Genomic DNA, 21,517 nt, shown 5'->3' with positions numbered 1-21,517 from the left:
TTTGGTGGGAATTAAAGCTTGTGGCCTGGTTTGGCCCTGGTTTGGCCCTCAGTGGGAATTAAAGTTTGTGGCCTGGCTTGGCCCTGGCCAGAAAGTAAAGAAACAGGAAACAGGAAGTAAGGAGGCAGGAAACAGGAATAAGGCAGGAAACAGGAAGTAAGGAAACAGGAAACGGGAAGTAAGGCTTTTGGCCTGCTTTGGCCTGGTTTGGCCTGGCTTGGCCTGCTTTTGTTTTTTGGTGGGAATTAAAGCTTGTGGCCTGGTTTGGCCCTGGTTTGGCCCTCAGTGGGAATTAAAGCTTGTGGCTTGGCTTGGCCCTGGCCAGGAAGTAAGGAAACAGGAAGTAAGGAAACAGGAAACAGGAAGTAAGGAGACAGGAAACAGGAATAAGGCTTTTGGCCTGGTTTGGCTTGGTTTGGCCTGCTTCTGCTTTTTGGTGGGAATTAAAGCTTGTGGCCTGGTTTGGCCCTGGCCAGGAAGTAAGGAAACAGGAAACAGGAAGTAAGGAGACAGGAAACAGGAAGTAAGGAGACAGGAAACAGGAATAAGGCTCTTGGCTTGTTTTGGCCTGGTTTGGCCTGCTTTTGCTTTTTGGTGGGAATTTAAGCTAGGCCAAAACCAGGCCAAACCAGGCCACAAGCTTTAATTCCCACTGAGGGACGCGCCCTTTATCGTCGGAAAAACACAGCCAGGAACACACAGGACATGTGCGTAATTAAGGTCTGGAACCCAGGCTGTAAGTGTGTTCACACACACACACACACACACACTCTCTCTCTCACACACACACTCTCTCTACACACACACTCTGTGTGTGTGTGAGTGTGTGTGAGAGTGTGTGTGTGTGTGTGTGTGTATAAAGTTGTGTGTTTAGGCATGTATAGGTGTGTATGTGTGTGTGTGTGTGTGTGTGTGTGAGTGTGTGTGAGAGTGTGTGTGTGTGAGAGAGAGTGTGTGTGTGTGAGAGTGTGTGTGTGTGTGTGTGTGTGTGTGAGTATGTGTGTGTGTGTTTGTGTTTGTGTGTGGGTGCGCATACATTTGATTTTGTCTGTTTGTGTGTGGAGCAGTGTGTGCAGGGGACACAGGGGCATGGATTCATTTCATTTCGTTATAATGTAACATTAACAGCAGCTTGTCCATGTTTCAGTGTGCAGTACTGTAAGCAAGCCCTGCTCCTGTCCCGCTGTGCTGTGCCAGTGCCTACGCAGCATCACCATCAACCTGCATGTGACACACATATCTATGGTGGTTAGTCCTCCACTGGGGCTCCCTGCTCAGGCGTTTCAGAGTGAACGGCACAGAAGCAAGCAGTGATAAGAGGAGGGAGAAGGACAGGCAGTCCCAGAAACGCCACGCATGTGTGTATCAGCCTGAGGATGGTGTGTGTGTGGTGTGTTTGTGGCGTGTCTGTGGCGTGGGAGGGTGCGGAAACTTCATGACGTTGTGTCTTGGGGGCAGCGTGCCTCATTATTTTTAGAGTAATGAATGAGCCTAGCTCCACTGCTAACAAGGATTAAGGCCTCAGGACATTATTTAATAATCAGTGCCAGAATTTATGCTTTAGAGGAGGAAATATGATTCATTTCCCAACAAGTTCAGATTTTTTAGCAAGAATAAGTTTGCTGAGCTGGCCCCATGGAGCTCTGCAGAGGCTGAAGCAAGGGACTGTCAGCGCTGGCCTCTGCTCACACACACAGTGTGGAGCAGTCTGTACCGCTGCAGGGACCCACAGCCTGAGTGTGGGGCAGGCTGTACCGCTGCAGGGACCCATAGCCTGAGTGTGGGGCAGGCTGTACCGCTGCAGGGACCCACAGCCTGAGTGTGGGGCAGGCTGTACCGCTGCAGGGACCTACAGCCTGAGTGTGGAGCAGTCTGTACCGCTGCAGGGACCCACAGCCTGAGTGTGGAGCAGTCTGTACCGCTGCAGGGACCCACAGCCTGAGTGTGGGGCAGGCTGTACCGCTGCAGGGACCCACACTGCCATTGGCTCTCCTGTGCTTTTCTTCTTATCTTCATAAATACGATCTTCCAGTGATTATTTACGGCAGTGCTGTTGCAGCCTGTTCAGCCTTTATGTCAGTAAAGCATATTTGCATTTTAAATTTGCATTTGAATTCCTCATCTTTCCCACTGAAACAGGACAGGCTTCAGGCCTAATGTAGGAACCATGGTGAGTCAGACTCAGTTTCTTGTGAAGGAGAAAGCTGGTGCACCTGTAGGGCTCAGGACTGATGACTGCATTACACATATTCACAACACATCTCAGTTAGCATGAGGAGGATAGCGATAACTGCATGGTTAGCATAAGGAGGGTAGCGGTAACAACAGCCCAGTTAGTGTAAGGACTGCGACTGGTCATTGGTGTCACTGATGTTCAGGGGAAAGATGACCATGGGGGAGATGGTGAGGTGTTTGTGGGGATTCTGTGTGCTTTAGAAATGGTGATCAGCAGGCCTATAATCTGGTTTTATGTTGGTGCTTTTTTTGGTGAGGGGTTGGGGAGGATGTCAGTCATATTCACAGCCACCCTCCTCTTTTGGCAAGTGGTTGTCAAGGTAACTGTTGCTGTCAGTTGGATTGGTCATACCGTGCAGGGGAAGGGTGGCAGTGCTGTGTGAGGCAGGCTGCCCTCAGAAGCCTGGTACATCACTACACCTCAGTCAAGGCGTGGCCTCAACCCTAAAGCCTAAACCCTAAACCCTAAACCCTAAACCTTAAAGCCTAAAGCCAAACCCTAAAGCCTAAACCCTAAACCCTAAACCTTAAAGCCTAAAGCCAAACCCTAAAGCCTAAACCCTAAACCCTAAACCTTAAAGCCTAAAGCCAAACCCTAAAGCCTAAACCCTAAACCCTAAACCTTAATCCTAAACCCTTAAACTGTAAATCCTATACCCTAATGCTAACCCTAAAACTTAAACCCTAAAGCCTGAACCCTAACCCTGAACCTGACCCTGTCCCATCTGACTCTGTTCCTGCTCATTGGTGCTTGTTTGTGTCCTCCCTCCTGAATGAGGGAGCTCTGGATGGCTGAGGAGAAGAAGCACCTCCTCATCTGCGTTAGACTCCGGCGCTGTGGGCTGTGAATTTCAGCACAGCTTCCTGCCCGCAGCAGATGGATAAATATCACACTGCTTATAGAATTACTCCTCTGCCCTTCAACAAGCTCCCAGGACCCTTCTGTGTCATCTGTTTTGGGAAAGGTCACTTCAGACGTGACTCTGTGTGACTTTAGCCGATCTGATTGGCATGTGTCTCGCAGGCCGCCACTGGAAGTGTGCTGGAATAAAATCCCAGAATCCCCAGCAGCTCTCTGAGCTCCACAGATCCGTCTCTTCCTGGTCTGTTATGGGTGCAGAGTCAACCCAAGTGATTAAATTCAGGATGCCCTTCTGAAGCGCTGCTCCCCCCCCCCCCCCCCCAAAGCATATGCGGAGAGCAGAGTGAATGTGTACCCGTAATGCTGGAGTACATCAGACCGTGAGGAGAATGTGTCTCTCACACACTGCGCTCTCTCACCTGCAGGAGCTTCACACTGCGCTCTCTCTCACACACTGCGCTCTCTCACCTGCAGGAGCTTCACACTGCGCTCTCTCACCTGCAGGAGCTTCACACTGCGCTCTCTCTCACACACTGCGCTCTCTCTCACACACTGCGCTCTCTCACCTGCAGGAGCTCCACACTGCGCTCTCTCACCTGCAGGAGCTTCACACTGCGCTCTCTCTCACACACTGCGCTCTCTCACCTGCAGGAGCTTCACACTGCGCTCTCTCTCACACACTGCGCTCTCTCACCTGCAGGAGCTTCACACTGCGCTCTCTCTCACACACTGCGCTCTCTCACCTGCAGGAGCTTCACACTGCGCTCTCTCACCTGCAGGAGCTTCACACTGCGCTCTCTCACCTGCAGGAGCTTCACACTGCGCTCTCTCACCTGCAGGAGCTTCACACTGCGCTCTCTCACCTGCAGGAGCTTCACACTGCGCTCTCTCTCACACACTGCGCTCTCTCACCTGCAGGAGCTTCACACTGCGCTCTCTCTCACACACTGCGCTCTCTCACCTGCAGGAGCTTCACACTGCGCTCTCTCTCACACACTGCGCTCTCTCTCACACACTGCGCTCTCTCTCACACACTGCGCTCTCTCTCCTGCAGGAGCTTCACACTGCGCTCTCTCTCCTGCAGGAGCTTCACACTGCGCTCTCTCTCACACACTGCGCTCTCTCTCACACACTGCGCTCTCTCACCTGCAGGAGCTTCACACTGCGCTCTCTCACCTGCAGGAGCTTCACACTGCGCTCTCTCTCACACACTGCGCTCTCTCTCACACACTGCGCTCTCTCACCTGCAGGAGCTTCACACTGCGCTCTCTCTCACACACTGCGCTCTCTCACCTGCAGGAGCTTCACACTGCGCTCTCTCACCTGCAGGAGCTCCACACTGCGCTCTCTCTCCTGCAGGAGCTTCACACTGCGCTCTCTCTCACACACTGCGCTCTCTCTCCTGCAGGAGCTCCACACTGCGCTCTCTCTCCTGCAGGAGCTTCACCTGTAGGGAGCTTTCGTGTGCTCCTAGACAGTGCCCACCCTCCCAGTCAAGCCCATTGGAGGGTGGATTGTTTAGGGTACAGCCAGGTGAGTGAGCCCCCTCCCCCTTCCTCTGAAAAGGGACAGATGATCTGAGATTTGGAGGCACTGCTGTGGCCCAGTTTCAGGCTGGATTCCCAGGTGGGGCGCTGCTGTTGTACCCTTGAGCAGGGTGCTGTGAGCACTGCAGCCAGCGATGCAGCAGCACTGAGCTTCAGGGCGGCCTGAAAGACTCTGTCATCTCCACACACTGCTGTAACCTGCTTCCCATTTACTCACATCAGAGAATAAGCTGCTTCCTCTGTCTCCTGAATAAGTCATGTTTCCCTGGCATTTAGTTCTGCTGAGAAACATCACCTCAAAAGGGGCCATAATGGTATCTAAGGTACAGCAGGGCTTTTTTGTGGGTTCTGTCTCTCTTTGGGGGGGTTCAGGTGGAAAGGGTACTTCACCTGTCAGATGTAGGTGCTGGCGGGGATGCAGTGCTGGTCAGCTTTGTTAAAGAAAGGCGTTTTCCTCTCTTTCTGTGTTTGCCATTCCCATGGACAGAAATGGCAGACAGAGTACAATGGAGTACATATTCCACACCATGTCAGGACTGTTAAACATTGCAGGTGTTGCTGTCATTGCAGTGGGTTACTCTGCGGGAGGTGCTGTTTGCAGTGGGTTGCTCGCAGGAGGTGCTGTTTGCGGTGGGTTACTCTGCAGGAGGTGCTGTTTGCGGTGGGTTACTCTGCAGGAGGTGCTGTTTACAGCGGGTAACTTGCAGGAGGTGCGTGTGAGACCCCCTTGAGGCTCATGCTCTGATGGACAGGCCTGGCAGTTCCGTTTCCCATCCATTTCAGTGGAAGTTTCCAGACTCCTTCTTTCACTCTTCTGGCAGAGCTGAATAATTTAAATGCTGGGAATAATTTAAGTGAAACTTTCATGTGATCACAGTGAGTACTTTCACAGTGAAGGAGAGCCCAAATCTGCACTGCTGATGTCAGAGCAGGGTGTCCGCTGAAGGCAGGCTCTCTGTGTACCGGAATATTCCTGACCATGTGATGCTACTGCTACAGTAACCCCTTATCACAGTGTAGTGCTGTGGTCCTGATGTAATGTAGCCTGCTGCACATGACCTGGGGAATTAACTCACTGTGTGTGTGCATGTGTGCCTGTGTGCGTGTCTGTGTGTGTAAAAAGTGACTCTGTGTGAGAGTTACTCTATCGCTGATTGAGGGTTGTCTGTTTCTGATCATAAACCCAAACCCCTCATATCTTTGAGTTCATCTGCAATGGCTTCTCACACTGACGTTTATGAGAAGAGGCATGGACTCAGTTTTAGATAACATGACAGATCACTCTTGCTGTCAGAGTAGTTAAATAAATAAATTCATTTGTATCTTTGATGTGTGGTTTGAACATATGAATATGACATTCATTTCCTTCTTTTTTTTCTTTCAGAAATCTTCTGGACAGAGACACGTTTTCCAAATCTGACCCAAGTAAGGTTTTATGTTTACTTTTGTGTGATTTTGTCTGTTTTTGGTGTTGTGAGTGAAGCGTATCAGGGACAGGGGACACATGTGTGTCCACAGCGGTGTGTGTAGAGTGTGCTCACAGACTGCATCCTCACACTAACTCCTCACAGAACCTAGACTTTCAACACATTTCCAAACCCCTGGTTTTTTACTGCAGTGACCTCAGCCAGGTCTTTAATCCCGCTGTGGAAGAATCAGACAGTAATGGCTGTCTGTTTGCGATCACACACACCTGCCTTTGCACACTGATCTGGTTTGCTAACTGTTACAGGTTTGAAAGCAGTTGGGTTTGGCTGAGGTTATAAAAAGGTGTAACACACTGTCCCTCGCTGTGCTGCCAGGTAGGGCCTTCAGTGTGTCACTGGGTAACTCGGTTACAACCCCAAGCCACAACATTCCCAGATGCCACAAACACACACCTAATAATCACAGTAATACCCTATGCACTGCAGTGAATTAAAATGAAGGCCATTATGGAGAGGATTCAGGCTGCATCATTGCAATGACATATTTGCGTATGAGTCATCATTACTTTCCCCTTTGCGTATTTTTACTGTGGTATTTTGAAGTTTGCCTGCAGCTCGTATGACTAATCTGTGTTTATACAGTATGTGGTCAGGAGTCAGATATAGATACGTACAGTAGGTGGGGCTTTACGGAAGCTGCTGTAGCCACTGGCTGTAGACACACACAGTCCTCTCAGGTTGAATAAGACTGATAGGTATTGTGGTTGTCCATCAATTTCCTTATTTGGCTGTAAGAAGAGCCTTCTGTGAATAAGCGCTGCCAAGGGCTTATGGGTAATAAGATTCCTATCACACCTGAGAGGGAGAGATAGAGAAATCATTTTGGGGAAGGGGATGCTATACTGTCCTTTGTATTGATTTATTTTAATTGATTCATTTTTATTTTTAACACTTTTGTTCTGGTGTGTTGTATGTGCTTTGGTGAGAGAGGGGAGAAGATGCTCCCATTACCTGAGTGGAGTGAGACACCTGTTAGATTTCTGCTGAATGCGGGTCAGACGGGACCCCAGCAGAGGCAGAGTGGAGGACGTCAGCACTTTTGGGATGATGACAGGGGGTGATGAGGCCGTGCTGACGATGCTGCTGCGGTCTTTGTGCATTACTCTGCTCCAGCGGACGCTCAGGACAGCTCTCATACGCTCTGAGCAGCGATAGCGTCTGAGTACCCAGCCTGTGTGCACAGTCAGAGTGTGTGTGTGTGTGTATACAGTGATTGAGCTGTGTGTGTGTGTGTGTATACAGTGATTGAGCTGTGTGTGTGTGTGTATACAGTGATTGAGCTGTGTGTGTGTGTGTGTGTGTGTGTGTATACAATGATTGAGCTGTGCGTGTGTGTGTGTGTATACAGTGATTGAGCTGTGTGTGTGTGTATATACAGTGATTGAGCTGTGTGTGTGTGTGTGCATGTGTGTATACAGTGATTGAGCTGTGTGTGTGTGTGTATACAGTGATTTAGCTGTGTGTGTGTGTGTGTGTGTGTGTGCGTGTGTACAGTGATTGAGCTGTCAGTGTGTGTGTGTGTGTATACAGTGATTGAGCTGTGTGTGTGTGTGTGTATACAGTGATTGAGCTGTCAGTTTGTGTGTGTGTGTGTGTATACAGTGATTGAGCTGTGTGTGTATATACAGTGATTGAGCTGTGTGTGTGTGTGTGTGTACAGTGATTGAGCTGTGTGTGTATATACAGTGATTGAGCTGTGTGTGTGTGTGTGTGTACAGTGATTGAGCTGTGTGTGTGTGTGTGTGTGTGTGTGTGTACAGTGATTGAGCTGTCAGTGTGTGTGTGTGTATACAGTGATTGAGCTGTGTGTGTGTGTGTGTGTATATACAGTGATTGAGCTGTCAGTGTGTGTGTGTGTGTGCGTGTGTGTACAGTGATTGAGCTGTCAGTGTATGTGTGTGTGTGTGTGTGTGTTGTCACAGCACCTCTGATGTAGATTTGCTCCACTGTGTCTCTGGGAAAAGGTCAACACTGCGTACATTGTGGTGCTGTGATACGGCTGTCATTCACACTCGTGTTGAAGAGCAGCTTCAGTGGTTTCAGCAGGGATGAGGTTTGACCGATCAGACAGACAGATCGCACCGCGAACAGGATACACCGTGACTGTCTCTGTCTGTCGCTAATGTGTTCTGAGGTTGTGATTGTGAATTACCATCAAGGAAAGCCAACTGGAAATCCAACTAGAGAGAAATGGGTCTGTTTTTTCTAACCACAACATGAAATATCATGACCCTTCTTATTACTAGAAGGAAGCTATGTGAAAAAGAATGCAATCTGTTGTGGAAGTGATGTTGAGAATATTTTTCTGTGCTGAATGAGGAATGTAATCTGTGGCATGTGTCTGTGTCTTTGACAGTTTGTGTCCTGTACACGCAGGGAGTCGGCAACAAAGAATGGAGAGAGGTGAGTACACCTGCAGGAAACAGCAGGGACTGGGGCTTATTGTACTATTGTATAGTGTGTGTTGTGCTGTCACTCAGAGACCCTTGCATAGATACAGACCACACACCTGTTGTTTATAATATTTATTATGTTTTGCTGAATGTTGAACATATAAAGCCCATCAGAAAGTCAGATAATAATTCTTCAGTGTGCAGCTGCCCTCCTCTCCCTGTAGTCAGGTGTGTTTTTGGCAATCCCAGTACTCCTCATGGTGAATACTCCTGCACAGGTGGCAGATTAACAGGTAATATCCCTCCTCCTCTTTCCTCCCTCAGTTTGGGAGGACAGAAGTCATCGACAACACCCTCAACCCAGAATTTGTGCGCAAATTCATCCTGGACTATTTCTTTGAGGAGAGACAGAACCTTCGTTTTGATTTGTAAGTTAAACCTTTGTGTATGTGTGCCTGTGTGTGTGTGTGTGTGTGTGTGTGTGTGTGTCTGTACGGTGTATGTGTGTCCTAGCTTGAACATGCACTGACTGTGGTGATTACTCAGACATGAGGGTTCTTGGGGGGCTTGGCCGGAAACTGACCCTCCACACAAGCCCTGAGTGCTCTGTTTCCATGGTGACCAAGGGGTGACCTTAGAGGTATACAAAGTTCATAAAACTTTTGATCACACACTGCACTGTTAATCACTTCTGGGGCTTCATAGCGAAATGCCTGTGGGACGCTGTGCTGGCAGGCTTAATTACAGGCTTAATAATGCTTTACCCTGCAGGGGAACTCAGAGAGGGAGCCTTTGGGGGACAGACATTAACGCACATGAGCAGATAAGCTTGCGCCGCGATTATGAGGAGAGAGTGAGAGTGTAGGGCTGATGGTAGTGTCTGAGACACTGCTCACCCTGCTGCTCTCAGAGGCGGAGCTCTCCTGTATGGAGTGCCTGAGAGATGCAGCGTTTCCCTGGCGTCTTGCTGTAGAGTTTCTCCACAGTTTCAGGCAGAGGTGACACATGCATGAGTGCTGTTCAGCTTGATTCACCTCAATTCAAATGAACATTATTGCCTGAAAGAGACTTTCTGTGGGGCTAAAACATTTCTATAAGGAATGCCTTAGAAAATTTGAGTGATGATCATGAAATAATAACAACAGTAAGATAAAGAAAAAATTGCTATTATTCCTCCACTATTGATAAGAACAAAAAGAATGACTACAGGCATGACTCATTCATCGGTTAGCAGAAAAGAAGAAGAGAATGAATTCGGTATTACTGTCCTTTGCCTTGTGGCATTCATACACTCACTGTGCTGTCTGCATTGCTGTGTATCTTTCTCCCTGTCTCCCTCCTCCTGTCTCTCTTTCTCCCTGTCTCCCTCCTTCTGTTTCTCTCTTTCTCCCTGTCTCCCTCCTTCTGTCTCTCTCTTTCTCTCTGTCTCCCTCCTCCTGTCTCTCTTTCTCCCTGTCTCCCTCCTTCTGTCTCTCTCTTTCTCCCTGTCTCCCTCCTCCTGTCTCTCTTTCTCCCTGTCTCCCTCCTCCTGTCACTCTCTTTCTCCCTGTCTCCCTCCTTCTGTTTCTCTCTTTCTCCCTGTCTCCCTCCTGCTGTTTCTCTCTTTCTCCCTGTCTCCCTCCTCCTGTCTCTCTTTCTCCCTGTCTCCCTCCTCTGTCTCCCTCCTTCTGTCTCTCTCCCTGTCTCCCTCCTTCTGTCTCTCTCTTTCTCCCTGTCTCCCTCCTCCTGTCTCTCTTTCTCCCTGTCTCCCTCCTTCTGTCTCTCTCTCTCCCTGTCTCCCTCCTTCTGTCTCTCTCTCTCCCTGTCTCCCTCCTTCTGTCTCTCTCTCTCTCTCTGTCTCCCTCCTCTTGTCTCTGTCTTTCTCTCTCTCCCTGTCTCCCTCCTCCTGTCTCTCTTTCTCCCTGTCTCCCTCCTTCTGTTTCTCTCTTTCTCCCTGTCTCCCTCCTCCTGTCTCTCTTTCTCCCTGTCTCCCTCCTTCTGTATCTCTCTTTCTCTCCCTGTCTCCCTCCTTCTGTTTCTCTCTTTCTCCCTGTCTCCCTCCTTCTGTTTCTCTCTTTCTCCCTGTCTCCCTCCTCCTGTCTCTCTCTCTCCGTCTCCCTCCTCCTGTCTCTCTCTCTCTCTGTCTCCCTCCCTCTCTCTCTGTCTTCCTCTATAACTCACTGTGTGCGTATGTGTGTGTTTGTGTGTGTGTGTGCGCAGTTGGCTGCATGGGCGCGTTTGTGTGTTAACGTGTTCCTCCCTGTGTGTTTTGTGTGCAGTGTGTGTGTCTGCTTCTCTGAGCTGGTGCGCTGACGTTCTCTACGGTGTGTGTGTAAGAGAGAGGAGAAGCAGCAGCTCTCTGCTTGTATGTGTTTTTCTATATAATTGATTCCCATTATGCTCATTGTCAGAGGCTTTGCATGGTCTCTCACACAGATATGACATCAGCACTGTGCTATAGAGAGTGTGTGCAGTACAGTGTGCAGTGGGGGGGTAAGGGGCGGTGAGGGTGGCGGGCGCAGATGAATTCCCTGGCATGATATTGGCATAATATTGACATATTCTCATTAATTCTGTGGTGTCTGGAGGTGACAGATTCACTAAACGGTGGCAGCAGTGGTATGAGGACATTCTCGGGATGTGTTCAGTCACTCGGCACAGGAGGCCCTGGGGTGTGCGGGCACTGTGTCTGTCTCTGCTGTGCTTGTGCTCATGGTCTCTCGCAGTCAGCAGGAGCTCCGCATGATGTGCTACCTGTCTGTTAAACTCTATCCAACCCCACACTCTCCTGAGCGCGGCAGTCCGATCAGCCTGCACTCAGCACCAGTGTGTGAAGCCCTCCCCAGTTCTGGGGTTCCCCTGGTTCTGGGGTTCCCCTGGTTCCGGATGAGTTGGGCGAGTGTATCATGAGAACACGCACAGGTCACCTGGAGCGTGTCAGGAGGAAGGGAATGAGCTCAGTGAAGACACAAAGACAGGAACTTTCAATGTGAATTTAAAACTGCTCCTATATTTCCCTGTTTTACATGAGTTTGGGTTGTAACAGATGCAGGCTTAAAAGTGTTCAGTGGTTTTCCACTCCAGCTGACCTCTCTTTCTTCTCTTCTCCAGGTATGATGTTGACTCAAAGAGCGCCAACCTGTCCAAGCACGTGAGTTCCTCTGTGGCCTCTGTCTGGCTGATATCACAGCCTTCCTTACTTTTCATATGTGAACCAAAAAAGTCTGTCACCTGGGGGTAGAGACCTGGGCTGGGGTTCATGCAGTGTGTCCCCTTCTATTCTATAGTCACTACCATCTCTCTGTCTACACAGAGTCAAGATAATACTGAATTACTAAACAAATAAGGAAGTGTCTCCAGATGACTGTGAAAAATGGCACATTAGTGTCAGTCAGTGCAGTGATTGAGAGACTGATCCTCTGTTATGGTCAGAGTCATTATACCTGGCAGCTTACATATCTACCAGCTCTAATTAGCTGGCACTGATTAAATCTGTCAGGAGCAGAAGATGAGACCCGCATAAATCTACATGTAATGATATCCAGAATAGTGAGCCCTGATTGGTAGTTTCCCACAGCAGAAGGCAGACGTGTACCACAGCACAGTGCAGGTATTTCAGACCCGGGCAGTGGTCAGGCCATCAGACCAGAGCAGAGGTGCCGGGACAGCAGACCAGTAGCCAGCTATCAGCCTCTTAACCAGTGCTGTGTGCTTAGCACTGATCACAGATCAGTGATACTCAGGACCGCAGCAAGCTTGGATCCTGAGTCCAGGAATCATGTGACAGGGACTCCTTCTGAGCATGTGCAGAACACCCTGGAGTCGTACACTATTGTAAGGGACAGTACATTCCCACAGGGGAGTCAGGGTACGTTACCATAGGAGAGCGATGAGTCTGCCCGTGTACAGTACTGCTGGAATCATCTGTTTATCATCTGAAAAGGCAGCACTGCTCTGTAGGATTAAAACGTTTACATTTAGATAAAATCAGAGGTAAAGGGGGCTGATACTCAGGGATCATCTACTGTCAACCAGGAAGCCCTCTGTTCCTGTGTGAATCTTTCCCTCACTAAGAGGAGAAATGTTGTCATTATGTCATAATGAGCAGAGCAGCAGAAGGCAGATGGAGACGTTACAGCAGCAGCACAGAGCCTCTGTCTCTCTGTCCCTGCTGCCAAACCCAGCGGCACCCCAACCTGCCCACAGACACCCGGGAGAGATTACAGCGCATAACCCAACCTGCCCACAGACACCCGGGAGAGATTACAGCGGCACCCCAACCTGCCCACAGACACCCGGGAGAGATTACAGCGGCACCCCAACCTGCCCACAGACACCCGGGAGAGATTACAGTGAATAACCCAACCTGCCCACAGACACCCGGGAGAGATTACAGCGGCACCCCAACCTGCCCACAGACACCCGGCGCTCACCAGAACCCGAGAGATTACAGCGCATAACCCTACCTGCCCACAGACACCCCGCGCTCACCAGAACCCGAGAGATTACAGCGCATAACCCTACCTGCCCACAGACACCCCGCGCTCACCAGAACCCGAGAGATTACAGTGAATAACCCAACCTGCCCACAGACACCCCGCACTCACCAGAACCCGAGAGATTACAGCGCATAGTAAAAGGATCACACCGTGTGTTTATGAACACAGCTATATGAAATATGAAATGATAATGTGCATTTGTTGATCCCCATTGCACACCTGAGCCACTGTCCCCCAGCAGAGGGTTCATTTCCCTCAGATCTCCTCCTGCTGAAAGCCACCTGTGCCCACCCCTTCACTGCATGATACAGCACCTGTGCCCACCCCTTCACTGCATGATACAGCACCTGTGCCCACCCCTTCACTGCATGATACAGCACGGTCTGAGTAACTCCACACTCCTCTACTGCAGGAACAGGGCAGCTGCAGGCAGGCATGCAATCCAGCTCTCACCTTACAGTGCAGGAGAACCCTCACCTTACAGTGCAGGTAACTCTCACCTTACAGTGCAGGAGAACCCTCACCTTACAGTGCAGGTAGCTCTCACCTTACAGTGCAGGAGAACCCTCACCTTACAGTGCAGGAGAACCCTCACCTTACAGTGCAGGTAACTCACCGTACAGTGCAGGTAACTCTCACCGTACAGTGCAGGAGAACCCTCACCTTACAGTGCAGGTAAACCCTCACCTTACAGTGCAGGAGAACCCTCACCTTACAGTGCAGGTAACTCACCTTACAGTGCAGGAGAACCCTCACCTTACAGTGCAGGGGAACCCTCACCGTACAGTGCAGGTAACTCTCACCGTACAGTGCAGGAGAACCCTCACCTTACAGTGCAGGTAAACCCTCACCTTACAGTGCAGGAGAACCCTCACCTTACAGTGCAGGTAACTCACCTTACAGTGCAGGAGAACCCTCACCTTACAGTGCAGGAGAACCCTCACCTTACAGTGCAGGTAAACCCTCACCTTACAGTGCAGGTAACTCACCTTACAGTGCAGGAGAACCCTCACCTTACAGTGCAGGAGAACCCTCACCGTACAGTGCAGGAGAACCCTCACCTTACAGTGCAGGAGAACCCTCACCGTACAGTGCAGGAGAACCCTCACCGTACAGTGCAGGAGAACCCTCACCGTACAGTGCAGGAGAACCCCCACCTTACAGTGCAGGAGAACCCTCACCGTACAGTGCAGGTAAACTCTCACCTTACAGTGCAGGAGAACCCTCACCTTGTAGTGCAGGTAAACTCTCACTTAAGAATGGAACCTAAACATTTACTTTAGAATGAAGATTAGCTCTCGCATCAGAAAGCAGGCTACCGCACACCTTAGAATGATGGCGGACTCTCACTGCCAGATCAGCTCGTTGCCTCCTCTCCCTCAGCCCTCTCTGTTGTGGCTGAGACGCGGGTGTCTCTTTGTTTTCCCAGCTCGAATGGTTGATGTTTTCACAGTCGAGATGCTAATAATAATCACAAGACTATGGCAGCCTCCTACTCATGAAATTGGATTAATGTCACTGTCACATAGGCGTAAATAAACAGCCTCTTTGGGTACAGCTGGCTGAAGAAGGAGCTTCCAGCATGTCTGTCCCTCTGTCTGTCCTTCAGACACAGAGTCAGTGTGTCTGTCCGTCTGTCCTTCAGACACAGTCAGTGTGTCTGTCCCTCTGTCCTTCAGACACAGAGTCAGCGTGTCTGTCCCTCTGTCCTTCAGACACAGAGTCAGCGTGTCTGTCCCTCTGTCTGTCCTTCAGACACAGAGTCAGTGTGTCTGTCCGTCTGTCCTTCAGACACAGAGTCAGTGTGTCTGTCCCTCTGTCCTTCAGACACAGAGTCAGCGTGTCTGTCCCTCTGTCTGTCCTTCAGACACAGAGTCAGCGTGTCTGTCTGTCTGTCCTTCAGACACAGAGTCAGTGTGTCTGTCCCTCTGTCTGTCCTTCAGACACAGAGTCAGCGTGTCTGTCCCTCTGTCTGTCCTTCAGACACTCGGTCCCTGCTCTCCATCAGTGCCTGAAGCTGCAGTTCTTTCTGTATGAATAATGACTCCATGCAAATAGTCTGCATTCATTTGCATTGCCAGGAAGGAAAATTTATCATATCAATGAATTCTGTTATTATAGTTTGTGGTTTTTATTACAGTTTGTAATTTTATGTTGGGATCTGGGGCAGCTTGCCTTCAGGAGCTGTGATCAGAAAGAGTAAATCTCAGCATTGATAAGCATTTGAATACCAAATGGAATAATCAGATAGGGACCTAATCTTGGGATAATTTTGGAATGAGGGAATATTCCATCTCTTCTCTTTCTTGTGCAGTCTCAGTGAGACAGGAACTGCTGAAAGTCAGAACAGGAACTCTCTCACTGTGCCATTCAGACAGCTTCACATCTGTAATGAATATGAATATGAAAATGAGAAAGGCCTGCAATTATGTGTTTGATTCTAATCAGTTCAGACAGGCAGCCTTTATTGGTAAGTAAATGGATGAAAAGAAAGATTCTTTCTGTTCTCTGCACTGCAGCTTGTGCATTGCAGAAGCCTACTCTGCAAATGAGTGTCACTGACCTCAGCTATTATTGACACCAGTGTATTAATTTTCCTGCTTTATTTAGCTGAGAGATGGTTTTGCACAGAGATTACTGATTATTGTGTGGAAGTGGTAACCACTGGCACCTCAAAACCAATCACCCAATCACATCTCATTGTTTTGAGGGTAAGGCCATCTCAGAACCAATCATGTCTCATTGTGGGGAGAGCAGGACCCTCGTGCCATGATCTGATTAACAGTTTGCAGTTTTCGCTGTGCCTGAGGAGAGGCTCATCCTGCAGGTTCTCTGTAGTAAACTGCAGCTGTGAAACCCTGTGTGTTTTGGGTAGTAAGATTCCCCTGCAGGGGGCTGTGAGGGAGCTCTCCCATTCAGCCGAGCATCCTGCAACACAGCATCCCCATCACATATCAGCTTTATTCCCCTGTTTGCTTCCCCCTACTGGCCCATCAGCACCACAGCACCCTGCTTTTCCTTATAGCATTATACCCAGGCCCCGCCTTGCGTAGCGTCAGCCATCAGACAGGAGGTTCCAGGTGTGTATGATCTGACATCATGAAATGACCTCCAGAGGAAAGGTCACAGGTTCAAAAGCCACACTGAGCTGTTGTCATCGCAACGTGCAGGGAGGGGCTGGTGGAGACTTTGATGAAGAAAGGGGTGTGGTTTGTGTTCAGCTGGGAGGGGCTGTTTCTGACTGATGTTGTTGCTGACAGACAGAGCAGGGGGCGGGCGGAGCTTCAGATGAGGAACAGAGACAGTATGGCTTTCTGATTGGTGGATATGTCCCTGCAGGACTTCCTGGGCCAGGCCTTCTGCACCCTGGGGGAGGTGGTGGGGTCACTGGGGAGCCGCATGGAGAAGCCACTGCTGTGAGTAAGCTGCTCCCTCCCTCTCACTACCGCACACAGCCTCACACAACCTCACACAGCCTCACTCAGCCGCACACAGCCTCACTCAGCCTCACTCAGCCTCACTCAGCCTCACTCAGCCTCACACAGCCTCACACAGCCTCACTCAGCCTCACTCAGCCTCACTCAGCCGCACACAGCCTCACACAGCCTCACACAGCTCGTCAGGCACAGAGCACACAGACAGTCCCTCCCAGTCTCGTGGGGGAGTAGCAGTGTGACCCTCTGCTGCCCACGGTGCTGTCAATGCACACGGTGTAAAAGCACTCCAGCATGAGCTCAGCATCCAGCATGAGCTCAGCATCCAGCATGAGCTCAGCATCCAGCATGAGCTCAGCATCCAGCATGAGCTCAGCACTCCAGCATGAGCTCAGCATCCAGCATGAGCTCAGCACTCCAGCATGAACTCAACATCCAGCATGAGCTCAGCATCCAGCATGAGCTCAGCACTCCAGCATGAGCTCAGCATCCAGCATGAGCTCAGCACTCCAGCATGAGCTCAGCATCCAGCATGAGCTCAGCATCCAGCATGAGCTCAGCACTCCAGCATGAGCTCAGCATCCAGCATGAGCTCAGCACTCCAGGTGAGCCGTGAGCAGGTGTGAATGAGCTGCTGACAGGTGTGTGGAGACCTTCAGGGCTGGGACAGGTGCTGCCGTGATGGCTGTGTGGCTGATGTGGAGCTCTTCCCCACAGCCCTCCAAACCGCCATGCTGAGGGCCTCCCAGTGTTAAAAAACACACAGTGTTGGTGTTATACAGCAGCCTCTGTCTGTATGAGTGTGTAAAGAAAGCAGCGCTCTGCCTCTCACATTGCTGATGCAGAACCACTTGTGTACAGTACTGCCAGCGCTCATCTCCTAACCTAACAGGACCTGCAGTGATTCCAACCCTGAGATTCATGCGCAGTGATTCCAACCCTGAGATTCATGCGCAGTGATTCCAACCCTGGGATTCATGTGCAGTGATTCCAACCCTGGGATTCATGCGCAGTGATTCCAACCCTGGGATTCATGCGCAGTGATTCCAACCCTGAGATTCATGTGCAGTGATTCCAACCCTGAGATTCATGCGCAGTGATTCCAATCCTGGGATTCACGCGCAGTGATTCCAACCCTGGGATTCATGGGCAGTGATTCTAACCCTGAGGTCTATGCACAGTGATTCGATCTCTGGGAGCCATTCTCAGCCTTGCATATCAGCTGCATGTCTGTCTGCAGCTTCCTCTGGTGACACCTGAACTGAACTGAGATCAGAGCAGAGGGGGGAGTTTCTGCTGCCTCCCCTTTGCCTTACATAATCAGAAAAGCAGGTGAATGTCTCTGTCTCTGTGTGTACGTTATCTCAGTTTAGAGTCCAGGTGGCACCAGGTGTGTCTTAAATAAGGCTGCAGGCACAGTGCCAGGCTGAAATTTCACTGCAGCCTCTGTATGAAGACCCTGAAAGAACCATCAGACTGATGAGCTTTTAATCACCCTGAGAACAATGCGGTAATGACGGACCCTACTCCTAACCCTGCAAACAGTGCAACAGTGAGAATCCCTAACATCAGCACCCTGTCGTCTGCCGGCAGTCACATGACTCAGCACTTTCCCCCTCGGTGCGCCATCAGGTCATGTTAAGTACGCTCTGTCTCAACCACCACATCCGTTTTTTTAAAGCATTAAATAGTTAGGCACATTTTTCTCTTCAACACTGAATCAGTTGGAAATTGCCCTGGAAGTGATGGCAGGGCTGGTTTTCGGTGAGGTCGTTTGCATCGCTGTGCAGAATGGGCTCGGCTCTCCATGTGTCTCTGCTCCGTGTTTTCCTGGTCCTCTGTGAACGCTCAGGGCTCTGCTCTCCCTGAGTCGGCCTGCTGTCACATCTCCTCCCTCTCCGTGTGAGCATGTGAGGAACATCCTCTGTGCTTATTTAAGCAGACAGTGTGAAAAGCCCTGGCTGGGAAGCACCCCCCTCCCCCAGGGCCTTCCTCTGCTAAACATAACTGGCATCTGAGTGCGGAGACTGAGCGCTGCTGGCAGGCAGTAAGGAGCTGATAAAAACAACCATCATTGCGTATTTGCCCAATGAGAGATGCCATCAGCCACAGAGTACCCAATGAGAGATGCCATCAGCCACAGAGTACCCAATCAGAGATGCCATCAGCCACAGAGTACCCAATCAGAGATGCCATCAGCCACAGAGTACTCAATCAGAGATGCCATCAGCCATAGATAACCACACATTTTCATTCACACCAGTTTTCACCATAGCAGCTGCATCCAATGGGTAACTAGTGGGGTCAAGCTAAAGTGCTCTCCAGTAAGGTAATTATCTGGCTACAATAGCAGCAGATCCATTCCTTTATTGTAAGCTGATTGGCTGTACAGTCAGCTGCTTTGCTTGCGCAGTTTATTTCCCTCTTGGTCTCTCCCAGTAATAGAGACCTGAGTTCTCAATGCATAAAGGTGCTGCTTAAACAAAGCTTAATTAAATAAATTGAATGTAGGCTCCCTAATGGTATTGAAGTGTGTCTCTGTCTGTTTGCTGTTGACTGTCAGTGGTTGTCAGAAGAAACTTGGCAAAGTTAGCAACAGTTACCATGGTGACCAGAGCTTCATGGGAAGGTCAATTAGTCAACTGAAGAAAAAATCTGGGGGAAGTTGAAGGCCAAATGTGGTGACTCTGCTGACTCTCCGCAGTGATGACATCTGTGTGGGCCAGTCCTGCACTCTGAAACACTGTCCCCTATACCCTCTACTCACGTTATTGCACAGGTCATTGCTGAAATCATGCACACGTACACACACATACACACACATGCAACACACTCTCTGCATCATGGAGAGATGTGTGTTAATTCTTCTTTTTCAGGCTCTGTAGCTTTTTGGCCCTCCTCAGTGCGGGCGAGTATTAGCCGGAAGATTGGAGCAGCGAGGGCAGGAGATGAGTCATTTGACCCGTGTGAGGGATTGTCTGCGTGGTCTGGAGCAGGAAACGGCGGCGCTCAGCTGCAGACCATGCTGACACACAGGGCGCTGATGTCATAATGTCATAAACATATCCGTCTGCTGTCTCTCGGTTATGTAATCATTTCCCTGACTCTCCCTCCCTTTGCCTCAAATGCAAATTTAAATATGCTTATTAAATTCACAGTATTGCCAAAGGCAAAGGATTTGGGATCAACAACATTTAGGATGAGAAATATTTACCAGCATAAGAAACAAAGGAGAAGGAACAAGGCTTTTGGTTTCTCCCGTCCTTTTCTGCCCTCTTTCTCTCCTCCCACCATCTCTTTCTCTGCCCCCTTTCTCTGCTCCTCGCTGTGTTCTGAAGTAGTGAGTTCATTTTAGAGAGTGCCTCTCCCTGACAGAGAGCTCTTACTGTCTCCCACCATGAAAGGCCATGCTCTAATTACCCATTGATTTCTCCATATAATTTGTTGCATAATTTATATTACTGACAAAAATGTACTTAGCAGAATTGAAACTTCCCTGAATGTAAACCAGACCTTAAGGGTTTGCATTATGCTGAAAGTATTCCTCAGGGAATCAGCGGGAAGTTTTTACAGACTTTCGGCATCTAGAAATTAAACCTGCAACCTGTGGGCTCAAGCCCGTGTTCTCTTCCCTGCAGAGTGCAGGCCCCTTCAGGTGTGAAGCTGCTACTTTTCCTTGTGCTCAGATTTTTTCTGTTTTGTTTTATGCCTGGTGCAAGTGTGTTTCCCTATGATGATTCATCTTTTGTTGCCCCTTGCGGGTAGTGGTGGTCGGCATTTTTGATAACTCTAACCATGTTAAATTTTGCGTAAATAATTTTGTTTCAGTTTTAGCATGTGTACTTTAGTCTGTATATTGGCGCTTAATTTCTGTGCATTGTGCTTTCCCTCTCAGAGCCCCTGATGCACACAGACAGAGAATGGTCATCCTCATGTTCCTGTGCCTCACCTCTGCTCAGACACACCTGTACACACCAACATACACCTGCACTCACCTGTATGCACCTACACACACCTGCACTCGCCTGTATGCACCTACACATACCTGCACTCGCCTGTATGCACCTACACACACTCGCACTCACCTGTATGCACCTACACACACCTGCATTCACCTGTATGCACCTACACATACCTGCACTCGCCTGTATGCACCTACACACACCTGCACTCGCCTGGACACATGAGGCTGAGGACTGACAGCGTTACAGACCGTTACTGACGATGAGAGAGCATACTATATGGCAGCACCTGTTAAGCAGAACAGTCATTGTATTTTAGCAGCTGTAGAGGATGTTTTATTATTGTTGCTAGGAATGACAGGAAATGCTGCTATTTCGAGTTTCATGTTATCAGAAAATTAAGAAACGTTTCGTAGCCCTGAGAACAGACCGTGAAATCAAATTACCATGTGATTTAAATTAAAACTGGCTAGCATGTAATTTAAAATTTTGCTTTCAAAAATACCATGTCAGTGAGTGTAATTTTTATTTGCTTTACTCGTTATGTCCATTAGCCCCTAACAGCGCTGTGACACAGGACTGTAAAATGATTAGTTGTGATCGGTTGTTTTTATTGAGTGCTGCATTTGTGACAGTTTTCACTCATAGGCTGTACCACAGGTAAATTGACTTTTCCTACATTGTTTTATCATTGCACATGAGCAAACACAAATATTATAACTCATCTATTCCACATCGCTAACAGTTAAGTTACTGAAGACAGAAACGTTGACAATTAGTTTTGAGAAGTAAGCAGTTATTGTAGTAAGCCAGCAACTGAACTGTACAGTGTAACATTAATGAAAAATTGAAAAGTTCCATTTGATCATTGTTTGCAGGCTCATTCACTGGCTGGTTAATGAATTCAGCAGCACTATTTAGTTTATTTTAGGAAAGTTATTACAAAAATACTGTACAATATACTATACTATAAGTGCTGCTTTCATTGGCAGTTTCCTGTAATCAATTCTGTAGTTCAGTATAGTTATGGATCTGTTTTATAATAACGATATGCCATGCAAACCGTGGTACATAATACATATTGGTATGGCTAGGGGTTTGATATCTGGAAAAAGGAAA

At 49.1% G+C, this 21,517-nt stretch overlaps 1 protein-coding gene across 1 annotated transcript in view; it reads left to right on the top strand.

Annotated features, from left to right (window-relative positions):
• Nucleotides 1–21,517, top strand: part of LOC118770186 (copine-8-like) — a 47,885-nt gene that overhangs the window by 8,431 nt on the left and 17,937 nt on the right. The window contains exons 2-6 of the mRNA XM_036517708.1: nt 6,029–6,069; nt 8,488–8,534; nt 8,849–8,952; nt 11,615–11,654; nt 16,342–16,418. Of these exons, the coding sequence (XP_036373601.1) occupies nt 6,029–6,069; nt 8,488–8,534; nt 8,849–8,952; nt 11,615–11,654; nt 16,342–16,418 (309 nt within the window). The remainder of the gene's footprint in view (nt 1–6,028; nt 6,070–8,487; nt 8,535–8,848; nt 8,953–11,614; nt 11,655–16,341; nt 16,419–21,517) is intronic.

Source organism: Megalops cyprinoides, chromosome 23 (genome assembly GCF_013368585.1).
Source record: "Megalops cyprinoides isolate fMegCyp1 chromosome 23, fMegCyp1.pri, whole genome shotgun sequence".
NCBI lineage: Eukaryota > Metazoa > Chordata > Actinopteri > Elopiformes > Megalopidae > Megalops > Megalops cyprinoides.
Note: the sequence above shows the minus strand (reverse complement) of the source record. Positions and strands in the feature narration are given on the sequence as shown.